A 12,438-nucleotide genomic window follows, 5' to 3' on the forward strand; every position below is an offset into this window, starting at 1 on the left:
CTAAAAGTTCGTTTTATGAGGTTGTAGACTATAATTCCGTAATTTTCAGATCGCTAACCACTTTCAGTTAAGCACAGCAACACTCCAGCAGAGAGTCGCCGTAACCAATAAGAGAAGGTCCACCTAAGATGGCTGGCATTCAGCTACAGTCCCTTTTTAGTGTAGATGGTTCACTCGCTGACGATGTATCCATCCCTCCTCCGGGCAAGGAAATGCCATTAAGGTGACGTCAGAGAACCAAAGGGGGGGCGGTCGGTGGGAAGTGCGCATAGCCGGGGCGGCCATTACAGAAGCGCGGCTCTGAAGACGCGGGCCGTCTTACTGATAACCTACAAGGGGGCATTATTCCAACCGCCCCACCCGCGACGCAGTGGTTCCTTCCTTTCTGTGCCCTCTGCGAATGAACCACACGGAACGTAGAGACCAACAAGAGTCGCCGAGGAGGGGAGGCCAACCGGCGACGTTTAGAACGGAGGGGCGGTTCAAACGCTGCGCCGCTTTCGAGGGCTGAGCGTGGGGCGCGCGCACCCGGCGGCGGGAGGAGTAGCAACGCCGGGGGCCCGCGGAGGGAGGAGCCCGAGCAGCGCCGACCATGGACGAGAAGGTGTTCACCAAGGAGCTGGACCAGTGGATCGAACAGCTGAATGAGTGCAAGCAGCTCAATGAGAACCAAGTGCGGACCCTGTGCGAGAAGGTGAGCGGTGGTCGCGCGCTGTTGGGGAGAGGGGCGGGTCCTGTAGCTGATGTTACCAAGGAAGGGAAGGTTGTCTTGGGGAGGCTAGACGCGGCGCGCATGCGCAGCACCTTCCTGCACCGGTCGTTAAGTTCCGCCAGGGCCACTGATTTGCCCCATTTTCCGGAATACGTGATTGGGTTGCCGTTGGAAGATGGCCACCCTTGGAGAAGGGGAACTACACTGTTCTTTTTCCCCGTCTATGGTGGTTGTGCGCGTGCGCACACAACAGGCAGCCCCCAACTCCTCTGAATACTTTCTGGGTGGTCAGCTGCTGTCGATGCCCCTAAAGGACGGGCGGAGTAGACAGGACCTTCAAGAAACGTTTTTCGGAAATGCATGTGCTATGGCTCCTATTTTGTTTTTAGCCATCTCGGCCGATCATGTTTGTATTGGTTGCCCCATTGACATGCGTTACTTTTCTTGCACCTTTTTTTTACTGATACAGTTGTTCCTGCAGTCATGTATAGTATGTCTTTACTTACGAAACTGAGACGAGGCGTGTAACTACGACAGTTAGTGGGAGTAAAGGGGCGGGTAATAAGAAGCTATTTTAGTACCCGAGTTTACTGAAGGCTAGTATTGTAATAACTTTACCAGCGTTTTAAATTGGAGCCAATTTTTCAGATGTTCACTAGTTTGTGTCTCTTGAAGTTAGCACGAGGGGAGGCAAAAGTTGAGACTGACCATGGTCTGTATCTGAGGGAGGGGTATGTAGTGAGAGAAGGTCCAATTATTTGTTTAAATTCAGCATTGGGTAGAACTGTCCGAGGGCAAAATCTTAGATACTGTGAGCGTGGACATAGTGTGACGATTTTGGTGACAAACTTCAGTGATAAATAGCACCTGGTTTTAGTTGTTAGGTTAGTTATTTGTAAAATGTTGTAGGCAAATGCGCGAACGAGAGAAATAGGATGGAAAGTGTTGTGACACATGTATTCACACCATGGCTTTGACACAGGAGAGAAGATAAAGATTTGAGGGGTAAGATGAATAGGTGAGTGCTTGGACTTCCAACTTGCAGAGAGCCCTGCTATTTTGCTCCCTTGTGTTCCTATGGAACATAATAACTTGCTTGACTGGAAAACAGAAGAAATTGAGGAATTAGGTTGGATTGATGGGAAACAGAAATAGGGTTTTCGAGGGCTCAAAGGGACTGAGATATTTTCGGCCACCCCTTATTGTATGTGTGTGTTTTATATATAATAATGAAGAAGAAAAAATGCAATGTTGCACCTGCTGTGGTAGATGGATAGAGTAGGGATAACGGAAATCAATAATATGTGTTCTAACCAGAATTATTGTTATATATTATTGAATCTATTAAAGCTAGTAAGACTGGCTCAAAAGAAAACAAGTGCAGTGCAGGTCGAGTTAAACTCTGTATTTGGGCTGCGGGGGAGGGGGGGGGCAACATGAGCAAGGGAGACTAACTGAAGAGAGGCATAAACAGGGATAGGGCAACTGCTGCGCAGGCAAAAGCTTTAAAAAAGTGTTCCCTGAAAGCAGATGAAAACAGTACTTGGGCTTCAGGACACTGATGAAAGCAAACTCGCAAGGAACAAGAGGAAATACTATGCTACAGCCAAAAGAAAAGGAGGAAAAGTAAGTGGCAAGCATAGAACCCGATTAAAAGCAAGGGCAGGGTGTAAGCGCTTTTTAAGGTTTATATTAAATATAGTAGACGTCACAAGCACAGCAAAAGCTCTATGCAGACAAAGCCTAAAGAGGGCAATGTATGATAAGAAACATGTTATTTTTAATGACTGTTATGAATGGGTAATTACCAAGCGAAAGTTGAGTTATAATCTTGAACCAGAAATACAAATTAGAAAGCCCTTTCTTGTGGAGTCAGCAGAGTCCGACAAGCATTAGAGAATAAACCAACTGAAAAATGCAATCAGTGTATTAAATAGTGTACCTTGATCCATATTCAAATGTGATTTTAATTTTTTTACAGATATCCTTGCTTATAGCATACATCAAAAGTTTAAACAAATGCACATCTCAGACAGTTGGTGTATACCACCATTTAATATCGCTATATACTTTTATGGATCGACTCTCAAGCATGTATTTGGTGGCACTACCTACGTTTGTTTTCCCTTCCCTGTTGATCTTTACTAACCAGCACTTGGACAGCATCAGAAAGACAATTAGATATCTCATACTAAGGTTGAGTAGTTCCAAGATAAATTGGAATTTTTCTTTTTCCCTGCAGTTTACATTAAAATTCCATCTTTCATACTCCCCCGTTTCAGTTACAATCTTTAAAAGCAGTATCGTGCTAGTGGAATGGGAAAAACAAATCGGTGAACACATTTACAGCTGTTTTATTATCCTACAGGCGTTTAAACTCTGTTCGTGGCACAAATATTTAATTGCTTTAGTATTCTTCTTTATCATGAACTATTTCCACTTTTTGTATTGATAACTATCTTTCATTTTTTTTTTTCTGCCATCAATTCCTTATATGTGGGATGGTTATGCTTGATTGCTGTTGCTGCATTTTCCATGTAAGACGCATACAGGATTCAAACTATAAATTGCTTACTGCTTCTTGCTTTGGGCAGAATATGGCAGGCTTGCAACAGAGAGCTAGAGTTATGTAGTTCCCTTTTCAGGTTGGAGCTTCAACCTTAAGAGTTGTGGTCAGTCAGCACGAAAAACTGAAACCTAAAGCTTGAGTATGGAGCTCTGCTTTAAAGCTTAGTAGATGGGGGTGGGTTATGTGGGTACACGGGAAGACTCAGCCCTAATCCTCCCGTTTGCTTTCTCCGAATGGGAGACTTAACATATGGAGGAGAGGTTATGAACTTTAACCTCTGACTTTTGAGACAGGCAGATCTTCAGGATACCACTGACATAACACTTGGTATTGGCACTTTTTTATTTTAATGCCAGGTAAACTATGTCCCTCATTACAAGTTTGGTGGATGAGAAAGCCCATCCGTCAGACTCCTGACAAAGTGGCCACCGCTGTAGTGGCAACCATCTCACTGGTCCCATTAGATGTTTCCCACTAGGATGATGGGTGGAAATCTCGGTTTCCGCCCGTCAGCCTAGCCCAAAACAGACGGCAGCATTGTCTCCGGATCGTATTCGATCCAGCGCCATTGCAGGGTGTGACTGCACCTTCGCAGTGTTCATTGTAAAACATTGCAATGGTGTTGGGCAGGGCTGCACTTCCCATGCCAAGTGCATGGTCAGTGCAGGAGCCCCCCTGTGGCCCCCTGCACCTGTTCTCTGCCAGCCTTTTCATGGCCAAGAAAAAATCTGGCGGAGAATGAGGTCATAATCAGGGCTGCGCTACATGGAGCACCGCCCTGGCTGATAGCAATCACTGCTACCTCTAGGCCAGCAGGATCATGGATCCCGGCGCTGCTAGCTTTCTCACCACCAGGGTATTAGTGTGGTGGTCGGATTGCCATGGCAGCTGTGGTCCTGACCACCACCGTGAGGCTGGTGGTCTGAAGACTGCCAGTCCGTAATAATGCATATAGTGTGGGGTGTTCTAAAGATTCTGGCAATCCGTTTTACTGGCATTTAAGTATGGTTAGCAAAACTGCTGTCAAGCTGCCTCAGAGTGATTGGGGGTAGATCTGGCAAATTTTGTGAGACTGGGGGTTTGGTTAGTTGAGGAAACACTGAACAGCATGTCCTTTTTCTCTAAAATTATGGTCTCTTAGAAACCGAAATATACCATGATGGCTTATGCAACTTTGTGTCACAAGAAACCTTCTCAAATCTGCCCAGGACTTTATAATCACTATTGGTCACAACTGAAAACTATGTATAGACGTGCAAAAGGAGCTCTTAAGATAGGCTATAGGAGTTTCACATCCCTGAATAGAATGACGCCCAGGGCGTAGTGTTTGGGGTCAAGAACAACAAGTTCTCATGTTTACTTTGGCATTGGGACAAGTAGGTCCAACCCCCTGTGGCAAAAACCCTTTTGCTGTCAATTTACAGTACCACATTTTGGATCAAGGAAGTGCATCATTAGCAGTTAAAGGTAATATTCGTGTCCTCCCTATATTAATAGTGTTCTAACTTGTATCTATAGGTCATTAATGCAAAAGCCTTTGTTATTAGGGTCAGTGCTCTAAGGAAATGTCTGATGTCTTCTTGTTAGGACTATAGCTAAGCATTAGATTAATATGTGACTGTAGATTAGAAGGTTTTCTGTGTCCATCACTCATGATGAATGCATGAGCAGTCTTAGGACCTTGACTATCAATAGAAGGTGGATGCTGGGTTAAATGTGTTGGCAAGCACCAGGCTGACAAATTCTTAATGCAACACAAGAGATGGGGGATGGGTGAATGTCCTTCAACTCAAACCTAAACTCTGACAGTCTGCTTTCTGTATGAGGCACCTAGTTATGCAGTTTTTCCCCCCATATGCTGCAAGCTCTTCCAAAATTGTCTTGTTTCTCGTTTGAATGTTAACCAATAAGTCAGGGTGGTTCACTATAATGTACCTCGGTGAAAAAATATTGGTTCAGTAGTCAAGAAATTATGTGCACATTTTTGGTCCTGGAATATCACTTTTTACCTTGGAGCTGAGAAGGTCTCTTTTATACATGTTAGTTGTTTGTATCACTTTAGTCCAAAAAACGACTCTTGCAGCAATATATATATTTTTTTAGGCTTTGGGGGGTTGCCCTAATTGGGCAGCATTGTGTTTAGTGCACTACAGTTGTTCACCCAAAATGATGCAGAGAGCTGTAATGCACTCTTCTCAAAGACTTGTCAAAAGAAATGGTAGAATTCTCTGTGTATTTGGGAGAATGTGTCTTGCGTTGTTCTGTTTATGTGAGGGATGATAGATAAGTCACCCTCACATAGGATATCCAGGCTAAAAACAGCATGTACGTGGTGTTGGTTTAGTTGGGTGTGGCAGCATCTGTTGTTTTTGTAGAGTGACTTAAATAGTGTGCTTAGGGGGTGAACAGTGTCCAAGGGCTGTGAAGGAAGAATGGAGCGCCTCCAAGGTGTCCTTGTGTCTTTGGTGACTCACTGGGACAGAGAACGATGCCCCTACCGTAACTCTTTCACTTTGATCATTCTAAAATATTGATCCTGAGCAAAATTCTTTGTAGATCTGGCAGCCGTAGAAGGAGCAATTATATAGCATGATCCATAATCAGACTTTGAGGGGACGGCGATAGTGCTGTTTATCTTGTTGGTACCCTTGCAGTGAAGGTCATAACATTGAGGAGGGCAGGCTTTTGTTTGTTGACAAATGTGGCTACATATTGATTTTACAGCATGTTGTTCCATTTGTAATACTTAAAATGCAAGGAGCTTTAAGGATGTTCTGAAAGATGACGTGAGATATACTGATTCTTTAGCCTCTGACATGGTATTTGGAGAATTATTTCTTAACTGCAGAGTCCAGCTGTGCGTGCCAATCAGAAACACATGTAGTTCCCGGACAATATTTCTGCATGCCTTTTAACAGTTCTGATGGACTGCAAGGTGTGGAAGAAAAATGTGCCGAGCTCTGCCGTTCTTTCAGTGCTGCATAACTTAAAGCAAGCATTGGCAATGTGTTTTAGCACTGTTATACACCAGCATGGCAGCTTTTCAGCATATTTAAAAGTTAGTTGTGTAGAGGCGAGTGTTGTGGAGTGTTGGGGACATAGTCGAGGGGCTTAGAGTGGAAGATTCATTAGTGTAGTAATAGCCCATCTGATTTTGCAAGGGCTTACACTACTGCAGGTTTTGAATACTAACAATTCCCTTATTTTGGCACCTTTCAGCCGATCTAGATCCTTAGGCTGGAGAATAGGGGTAAGCAATAGTTCTAGGGTTGGAATGCCCTATTGAGTGTGCAAACCTTCACTGCCTCCTAAGCATGGGCTTTTAGTTACATTAATACGTTTGAGGTATTGCAGATAGAAAGGAGCAGCCATTACCCTTTAAGTACAATACTTAGTTTGAGCATTGCTGCCAAGGAGAAGCAAGTACTCCCATATAAGAGCAGCTGGGCCTGACAGTCTTTTGGCAGTGATAATGAAAAACATTATTTGGTGTCCTAGCTTGCTTTATCCAATTTTGAAAAAAATCCTTCTGAGGGGGATACTTCAGATAGTTGGAAGGGAGTGGTTATTAAACCTACGTATAAAACGGGCATTTTCAATGCAGTTGGTCTCACAATTTCTAGAGTTACAGCTAGTGACATTGTAAATTCAGTGCTGGACTTTCCTTGCTAAATAAACTGGTCAACCATGTCCCATAATTTTGTCTTTTTCCTCTCGTGTTTTGGCGGTCAGTGGCAGCTACTGACATCCGAAATTGGAAAATAAGCCTGGAAAAGTTTTTCTTTCTATTTTAACAGAATTGAAAGTCTTGCAAACATTCTTGCCTTGCATTTCAATGAGCAGACCAGCCTGAGAAGATTTTTGGCCCCATGAAAGGAGATAATCCATGCCCTGTGTGAGTTCTGACGGGGACCCTGGAAAGAGAGACTCAAGATGCAAGGCTAAGCAAGTTTCACATCATTGCTTCTAGGTTTACCTACATTCTACCAGAAAGGGCATTCGTGAGCAGTGAGCTAAATGTCAGGGTGTTTCTTTAGTTAAAAAAATGCTTATTTTAGGAGCCAGAGGTAAACAAGGACAGCTCTGGAATAAAGCCAAAACAAATGTCGGAAACATGCGAGGAACGGAATGGTGCGGTAAAACGCAGGCAGGTACCAGCCTAATTTACCTGCAGTGAATGGGGAGTTCCAAAGAAATTACAAAAATAGTCCGTCACAGCAACAGATTAAGAAACCAAAGTGGAATAATACAGTACTTAGTCACTGCTCTGAAACAGAACAAGAAGGGAGAAAAAGACAGAACTGACCACAAGTGAGCAAGGCTTTTTAAAGGACACAGCAACCAACACATGAAATTGCTTTAAGCCATAAAAAGTATACACAGGGCTCGACCACTTGCTGTGGCAAGTTTTATTTAGTAGGTCGAGCTATTTTTAGATTCCACTGAATTAGCAATTAGGATGCCTTTAAATCAGAGACAGAGGTCAGGTCAGTTTGTCTTCTTGCAATGCAAATACTTTTTCCTTGTGCCCAGAGTGTTCCAGGATTTTGTAAGGTGAACTGTCTGACACATGTGAAATGAAAGGCTGTTGGTATCAGGTTTTTCTTAACACACAACATTTATATAAGTAAGTCAACTTTACAAACATTTCAAAATAAATTTCAGTAGCTGTGAAAAACCATTTTTTTAGTACTTCTGTGTGATGAAAAAATAGGATAAAAAAAGTCAGAACACTGTACTTGGTGATGTGCAAATGATAAATGTTTTCTGAAACCCATTTTTCACAGATTTGTGGTAATACACTATATAGTTTTATCACTAAAGCTGCAAGTTAGTGGGAACGTTTTTGGACATTTCTTGGAAAGTTACTGTCTGTAAATGACCGTGCACTACCACATCATGCTTTAGTACTATATTTATTAAAAGTGAGTGTTTAAACATAAACTGAGAGTGTTTAAACATAAACTGAGAAACACTCCTGCCCTGGTGGCATACCTATTAGTAAACTAAGAGACAAGACATGCATGGCTCATGTGTACCCTATATGTGGGCTAGATTTATTATACATGGCGCAAACGTTTAGTGAACTCACATATTTGAAGGTGCACTCATATGTAAGAAGAGACAGGTGACTGTAAAACACAATATTTTCCTAGGTTCGCACAATTTAAGACCCATTTCTGGGTCAAGTACATTACAGCTAGGTCGAGTGATTATTCAAGCTACTCGACCTGCAGGTCCAGTAACATTTAATGATTTTTCAAGGCCTGTACTGAGTATACACAAGGTCAAAAGCTTAACGCTCAACCTAAAAATGTGACATTTTCCCTTCCAGGAAGCTATAGGCATATAAACCTGTTAGATGTGAGCGAGAAAGTCTTCTAAAAAATCCTCCTGGGGTTACAGAAAGAATTGGTAGAAGCCAACTCTGAATCCACCTTGCTCTACGGGCATTACAAAGGGGGGGCGCTCAACACGTCATTGCTTCAGTTCATGGGCATTAGACAAAAAATCAATATGGACGTTTTGAGGTCTATTTTTGATTGTAGAGGAACGCCACAGATGTAATTGGGCCTAAGTAGAACTAGATATCAAGGGGTCTCTTTCGAGAATAGATATAAAAATGGCTTGAGACAAAGGTGTATTTTAGCACCCATACAGTTTTCCCTATTTTTGGCAGATTTGTCATAAAGCTATAAAAATCTAATAATTTAAGACCCAAAACACTGGGTCATATCTCTGATGATGTCTTAGTTGCCTCTTACAAGCAGATGATCTAGTAATTCTAGATTGGGCAGAAATTGGCCCCAGAGGAAGCTAAATGTCTTCTATGCTTATAGCACAAGGAAAAAACTTCCTTTTGGGAAGAAGAGGTTAAAGTCAGTTTGGACATTAAATAAAGTAAAGATTGAGACTGCTAGTAAGAACACGTTTGGGGATTGGATTTTCAAATCTGTTGTGGAAAGAACACTGTGAATTCTTGCAGGCAAAAGCTCTCTTGCGGAGGCCGGATAAGAAATTTGACAATCTGTGTGGTGGCCCCTCCTTAACACTGGTACTGGCAGCTTATAAGGGAATGGTACTCCCACAGTTCCAGGTGCAGAAGTTGCCGGTACCAGTGGGAAATCAAATTGCAACTCTCCCTGCCCCGAACAGCTCAAGTGTTTAAAAATATTGCTTTCTCTCACACCTTCTACTATGGTAATGGCAGTCAGAATAGAACTGGCCTAACAGCATGGACTTAGCATTCGCAGCGACAATAACATTCTGAGTAAGAATAGATAGCAAAGCGCTTCGAAATTTTAATCGTTATGTTTATATATTTTTTTTTTTTTTTATTTTTTTTTTTACTGCGGGTGAACTAAATTAGACATAAGTCAGAAGAATAAAACATTTCCTAGCTATTGTAACAATGTTTTGGTTCTATTAAGGACACAGAGGCAAGGATTACGCTTCACTTTGTTTACTTTATTATACAGAAGCCAAAGAAGCAACAAAACTTAATTTCTCATAACCCCTCGGAAAAAGATCAACAGTCCATGGTCCTTTTGATAGTCCCTCATCAATGTTGCTACCTCCTCTTTCTTCCTGTGCCCAAAACCTACCAGTTACTTCTTGAGCCCAGAGTTTGTACCCATCAGATCCTGAATGCAAATAAACCTAATCGAATGACTCTCCATACCTGCAACTTCACAATAGGTTACATGAAATTCCAAACTATCGTCTGCAGAGTAAGCATTAGTCCAGTAAAGGCAAAACATGACCCAAAATACGTGCAGATGTGCCCACCTTTACGAAGATCTTCTCCCTGGGTGGTGATAGGCATTCCATAATGGGTAGGTTAATCCTCGCCTCAGTGTCCTTAATAGAACTGAAACTTTGTGTTTCGATAGGTAGGGCATATTTCAATTCAGTGTTGAGACACGAGGCGAGTATTACGCTGGTTTAAATCTTCCCCCACCACGAGTGATGCTATATTAGGAACTGGTTTAAAGTAAAACCTCTTGAAGGTGGAGTCAGAAGACCAATCTGCCGCATTGAGGATGTCCTCCAGATGAGCTCTAAGAGAGAATACATTTGAGGCCATGGCCCGTCTGGCCAAATGGGCCCCAGATACCTTAGTGTCAATTCCAGCTGCTTGCTTTGCCCAGCAGGTCCATTTAGAAATGCTAGGTGAGTAGACTGCACAAAAAGGTTTCTTGAGTGGGATCAAACAATTCCCCCCCACCCCACCCCCCAATTGGGGTGGATATTCACTATCATGGCCTGATAACACTTGATAAACCTGTTCACGCTCAACTTTGGGGAATCTGTAAAATAAGGGTAAGCAAATTACATTTAGTTAATTTAGAAATATAGAAAGTAACCACATCAGGGCTAATTATTTACCTGTAAGGCCCACTGCCTGGATATGCGATACTCGTCTACAAGAGATTATACATAGTAGGGTGGTCAGTTTGGCTGAAAACTTTCTGTGAAAGATACTTAATGGCCTGCCATGACAAGAAGAGTTTAAGTAACTTGTTGACATCCCATTAGGCAGGGTATCTCGGTTAAGGGGGAAGGGATAAGTGGATATGTCGCAAAAGTTTCCTTATTAGAGGATGTTCTCACACTGGGTGATCACCCACTGGCTCATGTCCCCCCCCGATATTGTTGACCTGAAGGTTTTAATCGATCTATAGGCCAGACCGTCAGACGGCAAGTGGACTAGAAATTGTAAGATATGGATAATGTCAGCCACCACTGGATCCAAGTGTCACCAGGGAGACCAGCCCAACCAGCAAGACCATGCCATTCAATAGCGTTTGATGGTGCTGTCCGCCCATGCCCTGGAAAGTAGTGATGCAGCATGTTTAGAAATTCGTGGGACTTAGCAGTGTTTTCTGTAATCCTACAGGCCATAAGCGATAGAGAGTTCCCTGCACTAGAGTATGGAGATTCTCTTTGGGATCTTAGAGGAGATCCGGAAGGAGGGGGAGAGGGTTTGGAAAGTCCCATGAAAGGTCCAGTAGAACCGGATACCAGACATGTGATTTTTCAGATCAGCGTTATCAGCCCCAAGTCTGCCTGCTGACTCCGCACCTGGGCAGCAAGGTGTGCTATCATTGTGAATGGAGGAAAAGCATACCCCTGTGCCAGGCTTAGAGAAAAGTGTCAGTGGCTGCCACCTAAGGGTCTGGTCTCCAGCTGAAGTAACTGGGTAGTTGGTGATCCAGACGGGACACAAAAAGGTCCACTGAGAATAGGCCAGATCTGGTCTGAAGAGCTTAGAAGAGTGTCAGACGCGCCTGCCAGAAACTTGCATCTTTCAAATGTTGAGAGTGCTGATCTGTGACCTGGCTGGCTGTCCCTGGAAGGTGTTCTGCCGTCGGAGACTTGGTTCATGAGGTAGTATTCCCAGAAGGACCTGGCCAGGTCTGTGAGCGCTCTGGAGTGCCCTCTAGGGTGTTCATATAACTTACTGCTGCAACATTGTCTGTCTTTAGCAGGACACAGCATTTCACCTGGTTCGTGGTCCAACATTTGGCATGAACAAACCTGCTAGGAGCTCGAGGCAATTGATCTCCTTCTTGGGGCCGCGTATAAATGTTTGCAGGAAAGTGGCCATATGCTTAGCAGTCTCTAGGGTCATTGCCACTTTATTGCCCAGAGACGGACAGGTACATTCAGGGCATAGGCGGTTGTGAGCCTCCTTATCTAGTGGTTTGCAAAGCTGCTCAATGCCATAAATCGCGGCTGTATCCACAGGTGTCAACTCTGCTGAGCGGGGGTGCAGCAGCTGCCCTGGTTCTAGCATGTCAGATGTTCCCTAGGCAGTGTCATCAGTTGGGCTGTCGGAGGTATGAGCTTGAGGAGAAGGGCACCACGGGCAGGACCCCACGTCCTGAGCTGTATTGAGAGTCAATGTCTGGAGGAGGAGTGCCGGGGCAAGGAAGGGGGGTTGGTTGTGTCCCCAAAGGACTGGGTACTCTGGAGTCTGGTTCCAGCAAAGGGGTCCGGGCCATGAAGGCCCTTTTTTAACCTATCAAAAGCATCCAGGTCGACACCTGTGTTTGGGTCCATTATACATTTAGGAGGTGGTGCTGGTTGGGTTGCTGAACTTCAGCTCTCTGCATATTTCTGGAGTTTCTGCTCCAGAAAGTGGGGGGTGGGG

The 12,438-nt window shown here is 43.7% G+C and overlaps 1 protein-coding gene across 1 annotated transcript in view; it reads left to right on the top strand.

Moving 5' to 3' along the window:
* The first annotated feature begins 247 nt into the window (after positions 1–247).
* Positions 248–12,438, top strand: part of LOC138296470 (serine/threonine-protein phosphatase 2A catalytic subunit beta isoform) — a 171,060-nt gene continuing 158,869 nt past the window's right edge. The window contains exon 1 of the mRNA XM_069235617.1: positions 248–694. Within this exon, the coding sequence (XP_069091718.1) occupies positions 593–694 (102 nt within the window). The 5' untranslated portion in view covers positions 248–592. The remainder of the gene's footprint in view (positions 695–12,438) is intronic.

The sequence above is a fragment of the Pleurodeles waltl genome, chromosome 1_2, assembly GCF_031143425.1.
Source record: "Pleurodeles waltl isolate 20211129_DDA chromosome 1_2, aPleWal1.hap1.20221129, whole genome shotgun sequence".
NCBI classification, from domain to species: Eukaryota; Metazoa; Chordata; class Amphibia; order Caudata; family Salamandridae; genus Pleurodeles; species Pleurodeles waltl.